This window comes from Juglans microcarpa x Juglans regia, chromosome 8D, assembly GCF_004785595.1.
Source record: "Juglans microcarpa x Juglans regia isolate MS1-56 chromosome 8D, Jm3101_v1.0, whole genome shotgun sequence".
Taxonomy (NCBI): domain Eukaryota; kingdom Viridiplantae; phylum Streptophyta; class Magnoliopsida; order Fagales; family Juglandaceae; genus Juglans; species Juglans microcarpa x Juglans regia.
This window is the reverse complement of record NC_054608.1, coordinates 16,026,119-16,050,987: the sequence shown is the minus strand read 5'-3', so window position 1 is coordinate 16,050,987 and position 24,869 is coordinate 16,026,119. Positions and strand designations below refer to the sequence as shown.

Genomic DNA, 24,869 nt, shown 5'->3' with positions numbered 1-24,869 from the left:
GAACCCAAGCTTGACTGCAAATTGGAGTTGATTATGATGTTTGCAGAGACGGTTTTGGTTACCATGAAGCACATAAGAAAAATGATTTAACTTGTCTTTTATGAAACCCCTATGAAGTCTATCTATGATAAGGAGATGCTATCTCCAAACCAAGTTTGAATTTACGCCTTACTATTTAGACCTCTGTTTAAGTAAAGCTCTATCTATGTTTAACTTGAATGTTGGGATATTTAATTCATTTTGATGCAAAATTTTTAGAAGTCACCATTTTTCTGCTATGATAATCGCATATTGCTAAATGCATGCTAAATTGCATTGCATATTATCTATCATGAACGGGGTATGTAATCTTGGGTTATATGTTCCGACACTCCAAGTCTTTGTTCCATCCCAAATAGAGGTTGGAGGCGTCACAAGAAATTAATCTTGTTTATTAATTAATGACACAACTTGTATAAACTTGATCATTGGACTAGTATTTAAAGTTAGTATAGCTTTACTTTTATTATCATTTCCTTTTAGGATTATCTTCTAGTACTCTTGAATACCATATGGATGACTATATTTGGATCCAGAAGCAAACTGATCAAGGCAAATCTGAAGTGCTGCAAATGAATCATGACTCTTTGAATTGGAAATATTAATTAAAAGTTTAATAAATTAATTGACTTTGTACAAAACTAATTAAGCTTGTTTATTAATTAATGCCACTTGTATAAACTTGATTGGACTTGTACAATTAAGTTAATATATATCCTTACTTTTATTAATGTTATTACAAGATTATCTTCTAGTCTTAAATATGGCCATTTTTCCTCTAAGAAAAAATAGTGATTATATTCTTAAGCTGGTGTAGAAAATACATCATCTACATTATTGATATTTTGCGATTAGATTTATAAGGCTCAAATTAGTAAATTCTTTTTATAAATTAAATCCTAAAAAATAATGATATGCAGTGTGTACCACACACCGACTAATTAACAAAACTTTTCATAAAAAAAAAATATTTTAGTCATAAAGAAATTTCATAAAAGTAAATTTATAAACTGACGTAATTTGATATTATACGTTAGATTATAAAACTAATTTTATTGTAAAATAAATCTAATGTCTCATATATATATAAAACTATGTGATCAATTTATAAGTTCATTTTTATATGTTGTAATATATCTCTAGAACAAATATGGTCGTGCTTAGAGATGATCGTTTTTCTTAACTTGAAAGCCGCCAAAGGCCATATATGTTTTATAGTAAATTTCATGCACGCGGCTTCAATCGATCGAACTCTTTCTTTTCTTGGGTGATCTCAGAATATATATAGATATATTTAAGCTTTTCGAAAGAACCTAGAGAGCCGGCCGCGTGCATGCCTTGGTTTTATCATATTATAATTATATTAATTGCTCATGCAAAAAAGTACGAGAGAATGGTCGCAATCACATTCTGGAGTACGCTGTGCGAAGAGACCTAAAATATCATTGAAATGCTCGTACGTACATCGTTCCAGCACTTATAAAAGACAACCTCCATGATCAAATATATTCTTCTAATATTCCATGGAAAAGTACAGCCTCCCCTTGAAGAAAGATATGGACGGCGCCGGAAGTGCTCATCGGAAACTTGTGTGCGTGAAACAAGTGATGCAGGAGGCACCGGAAGACTGGGATCCGAGCTTGCCTCTACCGGGGGATATTATTGAAGGATTTGCAAAGGATGATGCCGACGACATGTTTGTGCCGGTCAAGGCAAAGTCAGACCTAAGCTCACAGCTAGGGAAGCTTAATAATCAACAGGTGGAAGTCATCTGGGTGAAGGTTAGAAGGGGAGATAGAGCAATGAAACTCCAAGCACGTATTGTTCAGGAGAAGTTTTCAATGGCGCTCCATAAAAGATACACCATTCGAGCTGTGGGAGATGACAGACATGTTGCTGTTTTGGGGGATTTGACCTTGGATCAATGCACTGAATTGTACGGTACGTTGGTTCTTCCGAATTTCAAAGATTGTTTACAGTTTCATGATTTCAGCACTTTTTGAGACTCAGGCGATGCACGCATGTGTAGTACTTAACCATTTTTACTCTTTAAATTTTTATATTACTTTTCAATTTGATCAGTCCAAATATCTCTCACGATCCAATGAAAAATCTTCCCTTTTTACAAAATGAGTTTTTATCCAATAATTTACCCTACGTTTTAATAAAATAAAAAAACAGTACAAATTAAAACAGCCGTTACAAAATTTAAAAAACTTACTATAAAAATAATATTTAGGATTGATTTTGATTCAGAGATGAGATGAGATTGTTTTAGATTAAAGATGAAATTTAAATAAAATATTATTAGAATATTAGTTTTTAATGATATTATCGTTTTGGTATTTGAAAAAATTGAATTGAGATTTGAAACTATTGAATTGTTTATTATATTTTGTGTAAAAATTTAAAAAAATTATAATATTAAGATAAGATAACATAAAATGAAATATTTTCTAAATCCAAATGAACGTGGCCTTAAACGGTGGTGAAATAAATACTCTTTTGGGGTGGCATGAAAGCCCTAGTATTGGCTGCCCTGTTTTCGAATATATTCACTTATTTTCACAATTCCCAATATAGAAGATATTTCGAAAAAATCTTATTTAAATGTTTCTATTTACTTAAATAAAATAAAATAAAATACATACCTTAAGACTTTTTTAAACATATATACCTTGAATTCTGGTCTAAGATGATCATCGGTATACAAATTGCAGTGATCAAATAAAGAGTGCAATGGAAAGAAATGATAACAATCTCTAGATCTAGAGCATGCTATAGTTTAATTTTTATTTATTTTAGCAATTTATGATTGTTGCCTATAAAAAACTAAGGAGAATTTGAAGAATAAGGAGTTACGATGAATTCAGAAGTTATTAATAATATGAAAAAAAGCTGTTCTAATAATTAAACTTGCAGAAAGGAGCCAGAGCGTTGTAAATTTGGACTGCTGGGAATTCAACAAAAGGGGTGTAAAGTATGATTGGAAGATGAAAGTGAGAACCTACCTGCCGGACCAACGCTCTCCAGTTGTTAGCTCAATACTGTTCATACGGCTGCAATCCGAGTACTGCATCGAGGCAACTACAGCAAGATGCATGGCCTGGTTTTCAGCAGCAATTTCTTCGGGGATTCCTCTAGTCTTTGTTAATATCCAAACAGAACAAGTACTTTTGACCTCGGTACCATTAAATTTAGACTCTTTTAATATCCAGTGTTATTTACCAGTACTTGTTGATCATGCATGCATTCCATGTAGCTTAGTTTGTCATGTACTCATGTTCCCCCATGCAATGGGTCATTTTCACACATTTTCCATAAGCATTCCCGTATTTCTACAACAAACCAAGTTCTTGAAGCTGATTATGTACATCAACCCCCCAATTTTTATGCTTTCTATAAGAAATTATAATATCAACTTGCGAAAAAAAGAGCACGTGATAGGCTAAGGGTCTGTTTGGATAGTGAGATGAGATGAGTTGAAATAGTTTGTAGATAGTAGTGAGATTATTAGTTGAAATTAGATGAGATAAGGTAAGATGATCTCATCTCTATATCCGAACAGGCCCTAAATCAAAATTTAGGCAAGAATGACCAAAATATTATCTCATAATTGTCTAATTGTTTATTTGGTTACAAGCTTGATCACTTTAAACATTTTAACCCTTCAAAAAAACTACATGGAATTTAAATGTAATTTACCATTTTATTAGTGCAAGGACTGGCTTTAATTGCCATATATATGCCAACAGAAAAGTAATTGCCTTCTACCCTACATCTTAATGTTTTATTTTCTGTACGTGAGCCGAATCTCGATCTGTTTTGATAATGATATCGATTGATAGTTGTCCAAATTTCTTTTACTAGAAGGATAAAACAGGAAGAGAAATAAGCTGGGGTAGGCAACAAAACGCTACATTTGCACAGAAAGTACATGGTATAAGACTATGGTTTTTACCTGGAATTGAAGAAGTTCCATTGGAATTGATCCCCCGACCAGGGGAAGCGCGGTTCGGAATGGACATCAAAAGAACAGAAGAGGTATAATATCATTGCACCTTAAATTTTAAGGTTGCCCATCATTTTTTTTTCTCATTCATATATATAGTACTACTACTCTCCCTTTGATATCAACAAGATTTTAAACACTCAACAATATTCTTTTATTAGAATTTGTTATGGGTCCCCAAGGCTTATCCCAAACATCCTTTTGATGGTTGAACTCTCTTTTCATTGATGGAAAAAATGGAAAAAAGTTCCACTCAAATTCTTCTCCTAACTTGAGGGTCTCAAGTGGGAGAGAGATAAATATATAAAGTAGGTCTTACGATATTTATTACTGATCATTTAATATTATCCGAAATATTTATTAGAGCGCGCATCAATATTAAATATTTTCTTGCTTGCACTTTTAATACCACTTGATGCCTTCATATTTGGACAAAAACTCGAGGGGACCTTAATCTGAAAAATTATATCTACCTCCAGCTGCCACTTGGGTCTCTCATCCTTTTTGACTTCTTTCTTGCTCTTTTTTCCTTGGTAGGGCTTTATCTATGTCTATGCAGTAACAAGAGGTCTAGCTGCTGATCGCTCTGGGCTTAGGCACTTACATGAAGAAGCAATTGCAAATGGATACCTTCTTGTGATCTCTCGACTAGAAGGCAAGAGTCTTATGCCTACAGGTGCCAGCTCCGATGGTCTTGTACTTTGCTGTGATCACAATGAAATTAGGGACACTCTCTCTTCAGCAATGCTTGAAATGGATAGAATTCAACTTCACGTAATGTCTTGGCCTAACCAAACAGATCTTTGTACTAAACCAATATTAAGTACTGCAACAGTACTTCGTCCTCCAAAAGGATGTGATGATTTGTGTCCCGAGACTTGTTGACCATTGCAAACAAATTTAAATGGGACAATTTACTCACAACATATGAATTGCTTAGGTTCCCAAAATTATCAGTTGGCAAAAATCATGTAAATTGTATCATTTGAGCTAGGAAATGTATATTGAGACAAAATGTTATATATGAAATACAATCATCAACCTATGTGGTATGTCAGATTGTAAAATTACTTTTATTATAAAGTAGATCTAACGCATTCCATGAAGCTGCATCAATTTGTGGGTTTATTTTGTATAATTTCTTTGTGTTTGTAGACTTGAACTAATGTGAAATAAACATGACGTGAATTGGATTTGAACATGAACTTGGAATCTTGTTCCCATGATAATTGTTTAATTAAACATGAACTATGGATGCTATACAGGTCCTCTTGAGCCGTGTATCCCTTTCGATATCGCATCACATCACAAGTATCTGCACTAGTTGTGAGTACGTTAACATACACATCATACCACATATATTTGTACCTGTTGTGAGTACGTAATGTATGCATCCTATGACAGGTATCTGCACCTGCACGAATGCGTAAAATATGAAATTGAACTGTGGTTTGGCACCATCGGCGTTGGTACTTGACTTCACTTCGGTGACTAGTTACTTAAACCCCATTCGAAACCTGTTGACGATACTTTATCAACCCAGAGAATTTCACACTAGTTTAAACACTCTAGCTGAACAATAGAGTTCCACTAGGATATTACCCCATCCTAGCACTTGGGGTCGTGGTAAACATAAAAGACTCAACTCATTTGAAAATATTATTTTTCGTGATGAACTCCAAACTCGTGACATGACGTGGTGTGAAATGAAATGATAGATGACATATTTTGAAATGACATGACATGTACATGAGACTAGTGATATGGCATAACATGATGCGTAACAGATAAACATAACATAATCGTGATATGAAACATTTAAGCATGGCATAACATGGCATAACATACAACAAATAAATATGTATTGAAAGTAAATCATGGCATGGCATAATGTAACATGTACATATGTATAAATAACATAAATGATGGTTTCTCTTACCACCATACACACATAGATACCCTAGTAGTAAGTTAGAGGATAACTTATAGTGATTATAACGTGACGAAATAAAACACGAAATAATGAAAACTGTAAAGAGATATTTTTAAATGTTATAAACTCCTTACTAATATAATTAGAAATATAAAATCAATGACTCATGAAAAAATGACCATTTTACCCCTCTATATGTGAAAAATTACCATTTTTCTTCTAATTTAAGGATTTTTTTATCTTAACTCCAAAGAAAAACTCTAGAGTCAGTCGCCTGGTGTAAGTGCCGTGTAAGCGCGGCTGATGTGGCAAAATAAAGAAATGTATTATTTTGAACAATTTCCATTTCCCACATTCTTTGCATTTTCATTTCCTCTCTCGAAGCCGAAGTCCCCACCCTCCCTCCCTCTATGTTTCCATTTCCCTCCCTCAAAGCCTCCCTCCCTTGAAGCACCTCCCTCCCTCAAAGCCCTCCCTCGAAGCCTCCCTCCCTCCTTTGTGGTCGCCATTAACCCTAGAAGAAGGTGATCAAGGACACTAGTAATCGGTGGGTTTCTTACACTGGTAATTTAAATTTATTTATTTTTTGCTTTTGTTTTTGGTTAAACTATATGTTAGCGCGGCCCTTAAGATCACCTTCCTCAGTGAAACAATCATGGAAGCGTGTCAAGTCATAGTCGCACGAAATCATCACGTACAGTTCTCTCTAGGGTTTTCCTTTTGAGTCCACTTTTCCCACCTGAGCTGTATTATCCGTGAGGCATATCCCTTTGCCATTGGATCTGTCACTTCCTTAATTTTCTTTGGAGATTAATTGAAAGATTTCAGCTCCATTGGTATGTTTTCAGTGTCTCACTCTATGGCGGGGAATAGTTACTACTATTCTTTCAATATTATCAACTTTACTAAAGATTATCAGCTAAGTTAATGTTTCTTCCTCCCGATTAAGATTTTTTTTTTGTTAGTAATCAACATCTACTTCCTTTAAAAAAAAAACCAGTTGATTTCACATTTGTGGGTTTATTATTTGTTTGTACCCAAGCCGGGTTGCTAGAACTGCTACGCTAATGTCTTAGTTTAATGATCAATCATTTTAATATTTCACCAAATTAAACAGGAAAAATTAGATCTTCTTGGCCAAGCTGGGATGTTTGATGAAGTAGAGACCATAAGAATATGGAAATGGGACCATCTAAGGTTCTTTTCTTGAAGATTGTTCTATTCATGGCGTGTTGAACTCGGTGAATATGTTGCAGAGCATCTCTTTGACTTGGATACTAAAAACCCAAGGGTTTATCTGCAGTGTTTCTATAAAAATATATATGAAGAAAGTTCCTGGATGTACTTCAAATTGAGGTGGATGTTGTTGTTTATTATTATTTATAATCAATTATCAAAAAAGGAAAAAGAAAAAGTAATTACTCTCATTCGTTAATGTTTTGTATGGATCAATTTGAAATTAAATTATTATTATGTAATGTATAATAAGAATTATGACAATTTTTTTGCTGGAAGAAAAAAATTGGCATGAATACATGATATAAAGTTTCAGTTCTGTATAATCTACTTGATGTTTATTGATACAATTCAGTTCTTGATGGCTGGCATCTTGTGCTTACAAGCAGAAACTTGGCAAGCTGGCATTGAGTACAAGTGTGGAAGATTAAACCTTCACTTGATTTTGAAGATATTTATAGCAGGGGCTCACATAGACATTTGTTTGCAGTTGATGATCTACAATGTATTATCTAAACTATCCCAGTTATACGTTTGCAGTGTAACTCCTGTAACACTCATTTCCAAGATTATATAGCAGCTAACATGTAATGAATGTAATTCATGTATTGGACACTCAAACTATTGAGGCAGGGTTTGCATTTTAATGGTTTTCTATATTTGCAAGTTTAATATATATATATATAAAAACTTCTGTTTGTTTGAGGAAATGCAAGTGCCTGTGTGTGTTTTTGTGTTTAGTTCAAGCTACAGCTTTTATGATTATGGAGGTGTACTGGGAGTGCAAATCAATAAAAGTACATTGGTAGTGAACCTGTAATGGTGGCTGTTGGTTTGAAATGTTGGTTTTTGTAGTGGGAGAAAATGAACAATAGAAAAGACCACTGCAGATTGAAATGGGACCAAGCATTTTTCTTCATATAAACACAACTACAAATTAAAATGGGACCCGTGTCCTACAATTATCCCTATTGCAATCACCAAGCATTCAACTAAAATACCAAAACTCAAAAAATGGCACTTTCATTACTTAAAACCTGTATTCCAACTTAAGGATAAGAGTACCGCTTGGAGTTCTGATTCAAGAAAAAAACAATGGAGACAAAACCTAGGGACTAACTCCAGCATAAATAAATGTACCTATTTGTTTTGACCATACAAAACCACAAGACTCTTAACATTTTATCTTAGTGCTCAATGGCACAAACTATAATAAGAGAGACTAATTAACAGTACATAGGAATAACTCCTTTTCACACTTCTATTCTGGCCAGTTTGGGAATGAAGCTAAATTACATTATACAATTAAACATAAATGTATTTGCTAAAAGTGTGGCTACTCTCCATTGCAGCTTCAACATGTCCTAAGCAGCACAGCCTCCATAGACAATACTTCTGCAGTTAAAATAAGAATATTTAATGAGAAGTCATATCTAATAGACGATTTTTATGCACATACTTATTATAGCATCATGCCATATATTGAGTCCATGATTGGGTTGGGCATTCAAACCCCTCCCCCCCCCCCCCCCCCCCCCTCCTCCCCAAAAAAAAAATCATCTACATCCATAAAGTTTCAAAAAAAAATTTGTAGAAATTAAAATTCAACCATATCATTGCACCCGGTGTGATCCAATGCTCTATACATGTTGTTCAATAGCCAAGGTCAGTCTTTGAGAAGAATATAATATTATAAACATGCTAGCCCAAAGAAATGAAGTATGAAGTATGAAAATAACGTTTGAAATCTAAATTTTGAAGCTTCTAAGAAGAAGAACAAGTTCTAGTGCTATTTCTAAACTCAAATAGAATATATTGTGCTTGCATGCAGCTCTTTCTAGGAAATATATAATTTAGCAGTTTTGAAGTGGTTGAATAACTAAAACCAATAACATGATTGATACCTTTTTAGAATTAGTCTCTTGAAGAGACTCCCATCAGTACTCTTAAATTCCTGCATTTTCATGATTTGTCTTTAGGTATGTATGCCCAAGTGAAACAAAATTCGTGCAAGGATACTTAAGTTTAGCTGTATTACTAAAATGACATAATAACTGCAACATTAATAAGCATTTGTTATACTTTCCTAAAGAAGTACTGCTATTAATAAGCATTAGTGGTTTCTTACCTTGAAGGGAAGGGGTACCTATAGCCATAAAAGAGGGTGGCTCTTCTTGGCTTTCAAGTATTTGTTTGCAAACAACTGCATAGAGGTGTTTGAATAGCATCGATTAATTAATTGATCAATTAATTAATGTCACCCTCATTATTTCTCTCACTTGTACATTGATTGTACCTGGATGTTTGTGTTTTGTTTTCGGCTTGTGAATTTAGCTCCTACCCCACCAATTTCCGGTTGAAAGACTAGCTTATGTTCAATTGTTTAAGCATAATGAGGCATTTCTACTGAAAGAAGTTTGTGGTCCTTAATTCTCTGTTTTTAGATCTTTTTACTTAAGTCGAAAAATTAACACTCCTTTACTTCCAATAGTTAACACCATCCGAACAATGATTATGTGAATTATAGCTTAATTTCGACTAACTGCTTTGTAGATTTTGGAGTATACTTTAACATAAGATGTTACAAGACAATTTATTGAAACCCATAACAAATTTTCATACTATAATAACTAATTAGTAGAATTCATTCATTCCTACAGCTCCAAGTTTAGAGTGGATATGGCAAGCAAGATGGCCTCGAAAGAACTTCAGCATGTATTTCTATTCACAATCATCCTAAAAATAAATGGCATGGGAGTTTTGAGAAACTTGCAATATTCTGGGGTTTTTTTTTTTTCTTTTTACACAGAAGCATGAATTTCATTCATCACCAATAAACTCAACCAATGTGCAATATTGTTCCTACCAATAGATTTTGTCAACATTGTTCCTAAAACAACAACTCCCAAGAAATCATGAAACAGGAGCAAGTAAAAAAACGTGCTTTACCATTGTACAATTTCTTCAAATTTTTACTGGGTATTTCGCACGACTATAGCCCACATGGAGGAGAAGACCAGTTTAGCTCCACTTGAAGATTTGTAGACTATAGCCCACACAACTCCACTTGAAGATTTGAAGACCACGAAAGTGATTTGAAGACTACTGTCAAACTCAGGGAACAAATACCCTTTACTGATTTGGAGCTTTCATGGAAGTCTGCACTTACAAAGCCAAAGACCCACACCTGAAGATTTGAAGATGACCCACGCAAATGGGTGAGCACAAATCCATGTGTAAATCCCGGACACAAACCTCTCCTACCAGTCGTAAGTGTTTAAATCCTAAAACTTTCGAGAGAGAGTCAAAGCTGTCGTGCTTGGCGTCTTGCTGATTTGAAGCCGAAGACCCACACAAGGAAGATGACCCATGCAAATGGGTGAGCACAGATCGACTTGAAGACCACATGCAAGAAGCCGAAGACCACAACAAAGAGCAAGTTACGATCTGAGGAACAACACCATGAAGCCGAAGACGACTAACCAGACCACCAAAGCAAAGGAATCCAAAAGAAAACAAAGTTTTCTTCTGTTTTGTATTTTGTGTTTTTTTTTTTTTTTAAATATCCACGTCAGCCAACTCCGTAGTGACTGTAGCCGGCGACTATACATAGCAGAATTGAACTCCAAAACTCATCCAAATTTACATTTCTCATGTAAATTTTATCCTAAATCTAAATATCGAATTATAAAAATTTAAAACACAACATGGCTATAAGAACCAAGCATAGGCCGAAACACACAATTGCTAAAATCCTTATTTTTTTTTCAAGTAGTTCAGACAACTCAATCAAAGATGTCATAATACTATCTATAAATTGGAACATCGAAATGATGAGCTTCGCATTGTGTCGTCGTTGTTTAGTCAACCGTCTCTAGTCAATCATCTTTTGAAGCGCCTCTTGACCTTGGCACACGAGCTACCATTCCGAAGGGAATGTTGGTTGAGATTATCATGGTGAGATTTGAATACAAATCTCAGCAAGTTAATAGAGAACTTCCACACAGGTTAATGATGCATGCATGACAGTAAAGACATGAATGCATAATCAAAGTTATAAGCAAGCACAAAAATAACTTGACATGTAATATGACATAAACTGACATGACTTGATCTGAAACGTGAACTGAACTTAACACTTGACATGACATCTGCTCCCACCAATACTTGTTTTTCTAGTGTAACATTTTATATGTGATTTACAGCGAATACTTCAATCCCTAAATATTATAGCTAGCCATGGAAACCGAAACCAAAAGACGTTATTCCTCTAAAAACGTCGACATTTATGCATCCACGCAAATAAACTCAAGAATATATCATCGTAGCCTCAGATTTTGACATAAAAAGATAAACTTAAAATAAGCCAAAGGTCCCTCTTTCTTGCAACACCAATTGAGTATGATAATTTAGGCTCTACATGTATGTGCTTGAGAGAGAGAGATATGATAAACTTGTGAGAGCTATGATGTTTTCGGTTCAAACTTGAAATGCTAACGAAGGAAGAGAAACTAAAAGAGTAGATGGGAGGGAGAGAGAGCGAGGATAATGTACAAGGATGGAGACTTTTCACTTAGTCAAGCATGGACACTTGTCTAAGCTTAAGGGGTTGAAGACCATGTGGCGGTATGCTCATATTGACATTATCCGCTGCTCATGCTAGCCCTAAGGCCTACAAGAAATATGGCCTATTTCAGTGAGAAATGATGTGGCGACCTAAAGATTGCAGCAAAAAAGTGCTTTTGGAGGTGAGAAATGCATTGCACAAAAACCAACGCCACTAACAGGCAATTCTAGCAAAAGTTTTTGCGACGATCACAAAATCACTGCAAACAACTTTCAAATGTTTTCTATTTTGACTTCTATGTACATATAAAAAAATTATAAATATTCTAATTAAGATTAGTGTTAACGCCCCAAAAAGGCACAGCCCGGAAGGGAAGAAAGATCCATTCCCAGATGCGCTGAGGTGGGTTGAGGGGAGAAAGATTGGTGAGTTGTGGAGCGCCTGACAATGATCCAGTACGACTGTAGGGTGTCTATGCTTATGTTCATAGCGGTGAACAATATTTAAATGCAAAGAAAATAAGGAGATATGGACAAACAGATTTACATGGTTCGGTACTAGGCCTACGCCCACGGAGTTTGGGGAGAAGAGATTCTACTATAATATGGTTGCTTACAATCTCTCATAGCATCTCATTTTTCACTGTACAATGAGAGCTGAAGATCTATATGCTGGAGAAGAGGTTCTCACTGGAGCTCTTTGTCTAGAAGTTGAAGAAGAAGTCGAAGAAGAGTTTGGCCAAAAAGTCCCTCCAAGGACTCCAAAGAAAAAGTCATTGAAACCGTAGGTACCCTGTCCCTTTTATCTGACCCTCTTCATGTGTGTGCATTGGTAGTGGTAAGGGATGTCTACTTTACATGTCTGATCATCTCTCCCTTTTCTACTTTCTCCTAACACCTCCCTACCTCCTGACATCCTCACCCCGTTGTCCCTTCTTGCCCCCTCTCCCTCTCTCTTATTTTGTCTTCTAGTGATGACACTTTGATGGGCTGGGCCTTGAGAACCATTTTAGATCTGGTGTATTTTACTCTCTCTCAATTGCCTGCAATTCTTAAAGGCAATTTGTTCTAAAGAAGACCCTAAGAATCTCCAAAGGTAAAATATGCAATCGAAGTAATCTGCCCCCGTCCGTAGAGCAATAAATTATGGGAGTTGGCCCTATTCATCTGCTCCTCTCGCATTAAGCAGCAAAGATTTTCGAGTATGGGATTAGGCAGGAGATGGGCTCGACTACGTGGAGTGCGAGTGCAAAGCCCATCTTGGCGAAAACAAAGACGCCGAAAGAACATACGCCTTTCGACATAACTTAGGGTGAGTCCAGTCTTACAAGCTGCTCAACCCTCTTTACCACTTTTATAGAAAGACAGGCAGGAAAGGTTAGGGACCGCCCGACCTCCCAGGTGTCCGAATAGGCAGGCAAGTCACTTGATTACCGGACCAACTCACACTGGCACCTTATGCGGTCGAGCCCATCTCTCGTGATAGCCGGGCTTCACATTCGCGCTCTATGAGGTCGAGCCTACCTCTTGCTTACCTCGCCAGGATGGACTTATCGCTTGCTCTCCATGCAGTCGAGCCTACCTCCCGCTTACCTCACCACAGCTGGGCTTTGTGCTCACACTCCGTGCAGTCGAGCCTACCTCCTACTTACCTGGCTAGGACGGGCTTCGCGCTCGCGCTTCATGGGGTTGATCCTACCTCCTGCTTACTTCACCAGGACGGGCTTCACGCTTGCGCTCCACATGGTTGAGCCCATCTCCCGCCTAATCCTGTGCTCGGAAATCTTTGCTAATTAATGCGAAAGGAACGGATGACCAGGGCCCGCTCCTAGAATTAATTTCTCTACAGTTGGGGGTGGATCAATTCAATTGCATATTTTACCTATGGAGATTCTCAAGGTCTTCTTTGGAACAAATTGCCCTTAGGATATTGTCACGGCTTTCCAGGTCTGCAGTGGCTTGGCCGGTCTTTCGACACTAAAAACTTCCTTATACCTTGCCCTCTTGGCATGTGCCTTTTGGCTGGAGGTGGACATGCCTCCTCCGGCGAATCTTCTCGCAATGGTTTGGATCTCACCTAAGGGGATGTTATCTTGATTCTTGCAAGGGGTGTGCTCCACACTCCTACTTGTTGCCCTTCTCCTTCTCAGGCTCTCTTTCTTGTGTGGCCTTCGTTCTTGTTTAGGTCTTCTCTCCCCGTCCGTCAGGATGATGAGGAGTGTTGGGCGATCAACCACCCGAGATCCTCTCTTTCTTGCAACTCTTCTATCCATCATGTCAGATGGTAACAGTCCTCAGTTTGGTGTCCTTCTGATTTGTGATACGTGCAATATTTATGGATCCTTTCTCTTTGGTCATACCACTCCGAGACCTTTCCTCAGCTCATTTTTGCATGTTCTTGACTTCCACCTCTGACAGTTTTCTTTGACTTTTCTTTGACATTTGGGTACCAAGAATACCTTAGGTATTCTCAAAATACTCCTCTACTATTTATTATTTTATTATTATTTTTCACCTATTTTTTACTATAATTCATTACTTTTTACTATTGTTCAATATTCTATTATTAATTTTTCATTACTTTTTTACTACTATTCACAATTCTTCTCAACACTTCTCACTCTCAATACTTCTCAACACTTATAAACACTTTTGTGACTATTATTACTTTTTATTCTCCGCTTGCTTCAGCTCGGATTCCCTCGAAGCGATTAATGCTCGTACTCTAATTGAATTAAAGATAAAGATATTTTTATAAAATCACTTATAAAATATAATCATTTTTTTCAAATACCATCAACTTAAAATATAACTGTAAAAATACCATGCGCAGAGTTGTGTGACTATGCCCCTTTTTAAGAAACGCATTAACGAATGCAGCGTACTCTAATCGATTTCCTCGTGCGTTATACTGACAACTTCCTAGCCAGCCGACAAGGAGTCCTAACGTTCTTTTCGGCATAAAGCTTTCCCCATCGCCCATCAAGATTCAGGATTTAGGCTTGAGATAGATATATAATAGATTACTTGGGGTGTCTTGGTTAGGCCGGCCCATTGTTTCTGCGGGAAAAACTGTCCATAGAAATTCGTAATTTGGTAATAAAGGCAATGGGCATGATGGTCCATAGAAACGTTTATTGGCAAATGGTTTTCCCTTCCCATTTTGGTTGTCATGTACTTTATACAACTGCAAAACATTAGTATTAATAATACTAATAAAGATTCCATAACAAACCATAGTTGTGACTTGTAAGAGTTTGCATCGCTCCCAATGCTTTGTTACATATAAAATTGTTGGTCTCATATGGTGTCGTTTTAACTTTTTCTTTTGAGCAAGTTAATATAGTTTTTCATGTGTTTTAAATTTATTCAACTTTTTCAAAAAAAGTTATTCGAGACTTGCACGCTCTAAGATTGTAAATATCATTTTTTTTTTCTTTTCAACTGATGAGTGAACGGCAAAAAATATGGCCTATTCCGTGCTTGATTCAATTTTCTTCCCCGTGTCCCAATCAATTTCCTAAACTGATACATTGCAATATTGAGGTAGACAATGCGTCAAGTGGTTGAAGATAAAATTAAGATGAACGAGATTTTCAGGGAGGGACTGTACGAGAATGCTTTCAACGGGTGCCTTCAAAATTAGTATGTACATGAGCCAATATTCCTTGCTTCTTTGACAGTCATTAAGACAGCTTTGCTTTGCTTCCACTACACCCTGTCCTTTAGCCTCTTGTTGATGTGCAAAGACTGCTAACTCAATAGTAAGCTATCCTCTAACAACCCTTTTCTTGGTATTTAACTAGAACTTGTACCTAGGCCTCTACAAAGCTGAATCCATATGTCTTAGACAAATGTTTTAGCTACAAATAGAATCTATAAAAGGAAATCTACAAAACTAACATAACTTAATGTGCTACATTATATTGTAAAATTATTTTTAGTATATAGTAAATTTAATGTATCATATAAATTCATGTCAATTTATAAATTTACTTTTATAAAATATTTTTTGCGACGGAAACACTTCCGAGAAGTCGTGATGAAAAAATGCATGCACTGAGATATAGTGATCTCTTTCTATGTGCTTTGAGATCTACAATTTCTTTTGATGTCCCCATGGTTTTGATATCGAACCATGGAGACATGAGAAGAAATTAATTTTTTTCACTTTTGTCAGTTTGTGCCTTCTTTTATATATGTGCACATGCAGCAGCAAGTGCCTTATCCACTACAATATACATAATAACATACAGAGAAAAGGAAAAAAAAAAAAAAACGATTCATTGGGACAGAGAGAGAGAGAGAGAGAGAGAGAGAGAGGGACAGAGAGCAAAACAAGGACAAGGCATTGTCTTACGTCAATGGATTCATTAAAGTTATATGACAGGGAGATGCCCTCCAAAGTTCGTTGTTTCTTTCTGCAAAAGCTTTCAAAACATATGAATGCAGAAAGAAATATCTGCAATTTCCACTTGGGATGTGAAATATTATCCATGATTCAGACTGCAGTTTCCATCATTATAAATCGACTATATGACATAACATGGAGCTATATGTAATAATTCTGAGTAAATTGATTATTGAGTAACATCATATTTTGGTACGGAACCTTCAATGTTTACCCCTTCAGAGAAGTAATTTTTCTGAACAGAGCTCATTCTTTTACAGGAGAAAAGATGGGCAAACACCATACAATTTTACAGCAAGGAGGAGTAATCTACGAATCAAACACTCTGAAAGCGAATTTAAGGGGGGGAAAAAACATGAATTTACATTATCGGAAGCATGAAAAATAAATCTGAATTCATGCAGGCAAGCTGTCTTGCCGCTTGGTAGACATACGTTTCAAGAATTCATAGGTGGTAATCATGGTTGTGGCAGACATGGACATTGAAGCCCACCTTGGACCCAACCCTCTATAACAAGCCCTAAATCCAGCATCCTTCACCAAGCTTCTAACTGTCTGCACAATCGTCAGTGGCCTTTTTTCTTCTCCGTCCAAAACCTGCAATCTTGTCTTAATCGTGTCGAGTGGCATAGTGATTACAGCCGAAATTCCACTCGCCATAGCAGCACACAATCCCTGCACTGCCACCGTTGCTTTCGAATCTGGCCTAAAACTGCACTCATTCTTATCCTTTTTACCCATGTAGCAACCAAAACCGCCCCAAATAAACCTCTGTGTAACAGAGTAAGAAGCCCACCAAACGGCATTCGATGGCGCATACATTAATATGGAAATCCCAAATCCCCTATACAATCCTCTTGGACCATCTGCAATAAGAATCTTCCTAAACGCATCAATCCCATTGCTGTACCTGCTAGAATTTATATGGGGAGCGATATTCTTGCCACTATTTTCGCAACCCTGAACCATTAGTCTTTGGCTCACAACATCAATAGGGGTCCAAACCAATTGGGCAGCCATGGCAGAGCTCAAGCCAGCAGCAGCGTTAGCTATAGCCGTGGCCGAAGTGTCTGAAAAACCTAATCTCACAGTGACAGTCCCAACATTACTCTTGGTGACCTCAAGCGCCGCCATGTAAAGCGCTCGAGCCGGGATCGTACCCATCAAAGATGTACCAAAACCCCTATAAAACCCCCTCAAACCCTCGTAGCGCATGATGCCAAAGGACATTTTGAGACAAGAAATTGGAATAGGAGAAACCTGTTGACGGGTCTTCAAAACGACGATGGGATAAAGAGCTGCCGATACACCCGAAAACAAAGCGGCACCGAGAAAGAAGAACCTGGATTTGTCGAGCATATGCCAATCTATATCAGATGGGATATGGATCTCTGAAGCCGAATCATCCTCGGCTGCGCCCAAGCTCATCTTCGCCACTTTTGAGCAACAAATCAAGCTCTGGTCCTCCTAACTATCTGGTGAACTAAATCCTGATCTAAGCTATTGACCAATCTATCAAACAACTATCTTACTGGATAACTATAAGTAAGCGCTGCTCGTCCTTTATGGACGGTTCAAGTGGAGTAGTCTAACAGGGTAAGATAAGATGGATTGAGCTGTATATATGGCGTCAGTGAAGCAAGCTAATTATGGTGACGGATTTGTTTTCCTTCTGTCGCGTGTATTTCCAAAAGTGGATCGAGCATATCTGGGTAGAAGAAGCCGATTCAGAAGTTATTCTTACCAGAGATCATGGGCTTGTATCATCTTTTCTTCCAGTTCTACTCAGAGAAAACCAACCTAGTGATCAAAATCTTGGATGCGAGGAGTGTTCTAGAGAGAGAGAGAGAGAGAGAGAGAGAGAGAGCTTTAACGGAAAAAACAGGACAAAGACAATTGATTTCAGCAGAGGTTTGGCAGACGGAGGAAGACAGACACGTGTTGGTTATCATTTCGATTGCCCTTCGAGATTTTGAGCCCTTGTTTATTATTGATGAGGGTTTTTTCGTGTGTACATATGGTACATGATTTCTGACATTCTTGATGCTCGAGTTTCTTCGTTTCTGTGGGTGGTGATGGCCTAAACAAAAAATAGGAGTGCGTAGTTTTGTCAAGTTGGGCTTTGTATTTAGTATTATTATTATTATTATTATTATTATTATTATGGATAGAGATGGCCCACTGCAAGATAGAGAGGAGTCAAACACCAGCAAACAAAAGAAAACAAAAGACGGAGCCACGTGCCGCACTCATCACCTAAATATAAATGGAGAAATCTTAATCAAAGTAGTAGAATGGATAAGTGTTATATAATTTTTTTTTTTAAAAAGAGTAAGTTTTATTATTAAAATTTTTTTTATGTAGATTTTATATTTATTTATTTTTTAAAAAAAATTGTACAGTATATTTTACGATTGTAAATATCATTTCTCATATAAATGTCGATTTATAGGAAATTGAATTTTTTTATCGTGAGTTTTTAATTATTAAATTTTATTATTAAAAAGTTGTTTATTATTTGGTAAGCATGCATTTATCACAAAATATTTAACAAAATTAATCTCAATTTGACACTTCTAAAAAAAGGTGACTTATTTTTTTTTTTTTTGAGTGTTTAGATTTTTTATAAATTTTTTAAATATATAATTTTTTAAAAAAATCTTTAAACTATTAAAAATACTTTTTAACGTTTCAAACTCAAACTCAAAACTCAAATAAGAAATAGCTCAATAGCGTAGGTTTAACTACGACCTAGTTGATGCACTAGGTTAGCATACCGCGTCACAACTGATATTACTCAACTTTCCATCTTGACGGTGATAAGCTACACTCATTCTCATTTTGGTAATGGTCACTTTAACGCAATTTTTACACATTCTATTAATATGATTGTCTAAACTAATTATTTTATATTAAAAAAATGATACAGTCAATTACATCAATAAAATATACAAAAAATACGTAAAAGTGACTGCACATAAAGTTTTTATTTTTCTAATCCTTTCTTATTTTACAATTTTTATTGATTTGTCTTATTTTTTTAGAATTCACTCAATGGTTTTCAAATTTTGAGTTAAAGTGTCTATCGGGTCTCTTTTTTGGTGACAAATACTTTAGTCATGAAGAGATATCATAAAAATAAATTCACAAATTGACGTGACTTGATAATTGTTAAGAATAATAGAAATATGTGGCAATGCTTGCGGTAAAGAATTGATCCACTTAAGCATATATATATATATATATATATATATATTAGATTTCTTGGTTCGCTTTCCTTTTGTGTTGTGATTATCCATGCTTAACATCCTTTCTTCTTGAATGAACATGTCGGACCCTTGTGCTTAACATCATAACCTGTTTTGTGCTTAGAATGCTTTATTCGTTGAATCATTGACTATGTTTTTTGTCTTTGTTAATTGCTAAGAACAAATGAGAATATACGGAATCCCTTATGGTGAAAATTGATCCACTTAAGCATGCTGTTATTTATTTTTAATATTGGATTTGTTGGTTGGTTTGCCTTTTGTGCTATGATATATCCATACTTAACATCCTTTCTTCTTCTTGAATGAACATGTCAACCCCTTGGACTCAATATCATTTTGTGCTTAGAATGCTTTATTCATTGAATGATTGGTTGTGCTTTGTTGGGTTATTTTTTCCCTTTGGTTGTGAAGATGTCAAAATTCATTGGGGACATGGCAAATGGGCACAAAATCCATTGTAAGATAACCCGGATGACCAATATTTATGTCAAGACTCAAAATATTAGCATCCAATTGTTGCAGCTATAAGTTTTTACCCCTTCCTCTATGTCACCATTATTTTTTTGAGCCGGTTTGGTAGTCTTGATTTCACCATTGATTTTGAGTTTATAACATGTCTAAATTACTTCATGGTCTACGATTTTATAGAGATGGTGTCACAATCCCGCCCCAGAGAGGGCGGGGTCGCTAAGTACATACATGTCCTTTTCTTTTCCATTTCTTTTCTTTATCTAATAATATGCGATCAGCATGAACATGACATATGTGTACTCTAAATTTATAATCTAGTAAAGGGGAACACCTGATTAAACATTCTATTCAAACATTTATCCATAAGAGACTCTCAGAGTCTATCATACGTTTATAAAAACATAATTGTTCTAGTTAGGAAGACACTAAGTCAATGTATAAGGGTTTACCATCACCATCACCCCACCATAACGATTACCCAACATAAAACATCGATACATATAACCCATCATCCATGTAAGGTCGAACCAACAAGGAAGACAATAAGCGTCTACCTCTCTCTCTGCAGTAATGCCTTGCTCCCCAGCCTCTTCGTCATTTCCTAGACGTTTAAAACATTTAAAACAAAAGTGAGTCGAGTATTCAGTAAGGAGTACAATATGTTGTTAACTTATTAATCACATAATCTTTTCTTTTGAAAACATTCATACATAAACATTTTGCTAATTCTTGACAATGCTTTCATGTATAACAGTTTAAGGAATAAACCATACTTTCATGCATAAACATTTAAGAAATAAGCAATAACTATGCTTTCTTGCATAAACATTTTAAGAAATTGCTATATTTTCATGTTTAACTTTCTTTGGCTAGTACACACTACTACGCCCAGTGTGTTAAGGTTAGCGGTCTTTCATTCAGTCCTTTTTTTCTTTCATTCATGTTAGTCCTTTCCTTTCAGTCCATTTCATTTAACAGTTCATTCATGGAAGAAAATCATTTAAAAGCATGAGTTTAAACATCATCTTTTATGGCATCCACAAAACATCATTTCCTAGGGACATTTTAAAATACTTTCTTTGCGTCATTTAAAGCTTGAATTCATAGGGACATTTACAATACTTTTTTCGCGTAATTTAAAGCATGAGTTCATAGGGACATTTTAAAACTCATTTAGAGCATCACTTAAAACATAAGGCATGAGACGTTTCTTTCCTTTCATTTGCAATCAAAACATTTTCATCATCTTTCTTAATCCGATGCACATGCATTTTTATGAACAAAATACATTTTCATGCTATACTACATATAGGAATAATCAATACGTTTCTTGAGAGAGCATGTATGAAAGTCTCATGACTTAGAACCTACGTGCATGCATTACCTTATACATATACACACAATTATAATCGATAGGGTGCTTAAAAAGGGCTATCAAGAAAGGGCTTGTACATACTATATTCATTTACTCTTTTTTTTAGAAGAACATTTGCAATAAGAGAGAGAGACATTCTTTCATAGAGAGAACTTTGTGTAAGAAGTATGGTCATAGCTACTTACCTACGAGCTTTACTAGTGGGTTCCTTTGAACTTGAAAATAAACTTATATTCAATGAAATGGAATAAACACATTAATATCCATCTCACTTTAAACTTTACTAACCGATACCCTTACATGCTCACTTTAATTCCAATTTGGAATTAAAGTATTTTCCTAGACCCCTTCTCACTTAATAAACATTATCTACAAGGTACAACTTTAACACATTTAGCTACCCACCATACATGGCACTAGGCCAAAACATTAAAATCCTCATTCCAAACATTTTAAAGAAACCAATGAAAGTAAATAGCATGCTTGGTGTCCCTTTAAAGGCCATTGTTTTCTACATGAAGGGTAGATGGAAATCATAGTTTAGAAATGCATAGATGGTAGGAATTTATTTAAGAATGGAAATGAACAAAGAATTGCTACAAGTTTGAAATTTTCATTAAAGAGGGCATTTGATAACTTTGTAATATTGTATGGAAGGTAAATCCAACAAAAGGGCCAAAGCTCACAAGAGGGTTGATTTTGTCACTTGTTTTCAATGGTTCTTCATACTAAAATTTAACTTTAGTTGAACAAAAGGTGAAATTAAACAAGGAGAATGAAATGGGCTGGTTTAAGCCCTAAAATAGAATGCGTAGCAGAAAAATTCTGCAACGCCTAGACAGCTAGTAGCCTTAGTACATTCATGCTTTTAAACATCACTCACTTAACCAAAACCTCAACTACATAATTAAACAATACTAGAGTTGTAGAAAACTTAAGAAAAACATCACATTTTTCTGAAAACATAGCATAAATAATGGATACAACACTCGGCAACTCAGAATTCCCAAAGCAAGCTTACTAGTTTAATTAAAATTCTTAGTGGTTTACTTAGACCATAAACCTTGAGGAAAGTATGTCTAAAATTATAAACCTCAACTCCATTAATTTAACACATAAAGACAAAACTTAACATAATTAAAACATGGCTTAAATTCGAGAAAATACAATGAAGGACTACAACAACATTGCCTTCCAAAACACATGGTTGGAAACAAAAATAGAGTGTAACACATAAAAGCTATCATTCCTCTACTCAGTTACCACCCAATTAGAACAAATATTAGGGGAAACAAATGAGAAATCAGTCTAGAAACTACCACACAACAATCGGCTAGCACAGAAATTCAAAAACCCCAAAACCGAAGCATTAACAATTATCAAAAGAAAAACCCACTTGATCAAACCATGATTAGGTTCGAAATACACAAAGGAGAAGAATTAAGGGTACTCTTACCTTACTATTAGAGAGTTAGAGAGAGAAAATCCTCTCCGTACACATTTTTTCTCAGAATTCTTTTTCGAGTGAAATTAGTTTAGGATGGTGTTCATGATTGGTTGAAGGTTTGAATGTGATTGGTTGGAAGGTGAAATGGTGCATGGGAAAACCATTGTCATTGAACTTAAATCTTTTGAGATTTCTAGGGAGGGTCGATGGCTGATCCTTACAAAGAGAGGGTGGAAGTTTGTGAAAAGCATGCAGATGGAGTTAGCCATGACATGGTGGCTCTGCAGAGTCCTGGAGGATGGCATGAATGCAAGGAGAAAGGGTTTTAATGCTAGACATCGTGAAGGGGACAAGGGCTTCACTGTGCATGGGTGTTCAAATGTTTAAGGTGCATTCATGGCACTGGAAGAGCATCAAGGGGGTGGGCGTCGCAACTGTATTTTTGTCCCAGATGATAGAGATGGGAGGGGATGGAGGAATCTTGCTGAGGTTTTAAGGGAGACCACTTGTTTCGGTGGGCAGGCACCACCAATTTAGAAAACTCCTCAATCGTATAAGGAGGCTCTATCAAGGACTGTGGACATATCTCGTCAGTTGGACAGGAAGGTGGCTAGTGGGGATGACAGCAACACTGTTGTGGTAGGTACTCAAGGACGTGAGGAGGTTGGCAGAAGATTTGTTGGCCTTCAAAAGGAAAATATCATGCAGGTTTTGTCTAACATGCAAACGCAGATGGGGGTACTGCAATGTAATCTTACTTGGCTGAAACGCTGCGTTGAGGATCAAGGGTGGGATTTGAGTCATGGTTATGGTAATGGGCTTGTTTTTGGGCAGTTAAAGGGCCAGGAGCCCAAGAGTCAGCCAAAGGGTAAGGAGATCAAGGCAGTCCCGTATGGGCCCGAAGTTGGTTCCTTTTTTGGGACTGTTAGGGGAAGGGCCCATCCAATGGGCCCATGTCTTCCAGAGTAGATCTCAGACCCACGGGGCCTGTGTGGAGGAGGTGTGGGGCCTCACTTCCACCTGCAGCTGTGGCTTGCGTCGAGGGCGGCGGGGGCACTGCTCCGATGTCGGCAAAGGCTCCGGCGAAGGTAGTGGCACCTCCGTTGGAACGTGTTCAAAGTGGTGGCTCATCTGAGGCACCTAGTGGAAATGTTCAAAGTGGTGGCTCACGTGACATGGAGGCGCTGGGTCTGGCACAGACAAGGTCGACTGAGGCTGGTGTGTCTCTGACGGCTGTCCCCCCAAGGTTCAGTTGCCGGTGACCGTATTAGCACCGATGGTTGGAAATACCAAAGCTGGTATGAATCTTTGCACCATCGTGAGTGGCTGTGCCGAGCTGGGTCATACACAGAGAGGGTCAACTGAGGCTGTTGAGCTTTCTACGGCAGTCATGGCACCCTTTCCACCGTCGGCGATTATTATTTCTCCTCTGGAGGCGCTGTGTGAAGTAGTCTCTTTGTTTTTTCCTCAATAGAACACGCCGATGGAGCCACAGAACAAGCCGATGGAGTTAGGTGAGTCCTCAAAGGCAGTAGTAGTCTTATCTCCTTCGCAGGTGGATATCTTTCTTTCGGAAGGGGTGCCGATGGACATGATAACTCATTTTCAGCCTCAGCCATGGATCAAGATGCAGCTTTGGTAGTGACCAGTCTAGGCAATGGGCTTTCTGTTGAGGGGATGGAGGAACCAGCTCCTCTATGCACAATTTCCCCTAACCTGGATCTATCTGCATTGGATTGGGTCTTTAAGCAAGTAGAGGAGATGTATTCTGCTCTTGGTATTTCTTGTGTAGGCTATGAGGATCAATTTAGAGCCCTTCTCATTGCTATTGAAAATAGTCGTTCGAAGTCGACCACGAAGCGAGACAGGGAATTTAAAAGGTTTTCTTGCACTATCAACTATGAAGCTAAAGAATGGGGGGATGGTAGAGATAGACCGAAAGAGAGGAGCAGTCTTTGTAACTATGAAGCCTAAGATATTATCATAGAATGTGAGGGGGCTGAATGACTGCAATAAACGTCTGCGTATAGGATCTTTACTGAGGTCATGGAAAGTGGATGTAGTGTGCTTTCAAGAAACTAAGTTGAGGGTAGTCGATAGAAGAATAATC

General features: G+C 36.7%; 2 protein-coding genes across 2 annotated transcripts; one reads left to right on the top strand and one right to left on the bottom strand.

The window, feature by feature from the left end:
• Positions 1–1,562: 1,562 nt before the first annotated feature.
• Positions 1,563–12,574, top strand: LOC121242239. The gene is made up of 5 exons (XM_041140131.1): positions 1,563–1,980; positions 2,962–3,209; positions 3,910–4,083; positions 4,589–4,825; positions 12,416–12,574. Exons 1-5 carry the CDS (start codon positions 1,563–1,565, stop codon positions 12,572–12,574), a joined length of 1,236 nt encoding a protein of 411 aa, XP_040996065.1.
• A 3,853-nt stretch (positions 12,575–16,427) lies between these two features.
• On the bottom strand, positions 16,428–18,285 carry LOC121243479 (solute carrier family 25 member 44-like). Its single transcript, XM_041141591.1, has one exon. The coding sequence runs from the start codon at positions 17,623–17,625 to the stop codon at positions 16,594–16,596; it is 1,032 nt and encodes a 343-aa protein (XP_040997525.1). The 5' UTR covers positions 17,626–18,285; the 3' UTR covers positions 16,428–16,593.
• Positions 18,286–24,869: the final 6,584 nt, after the last annotated feature.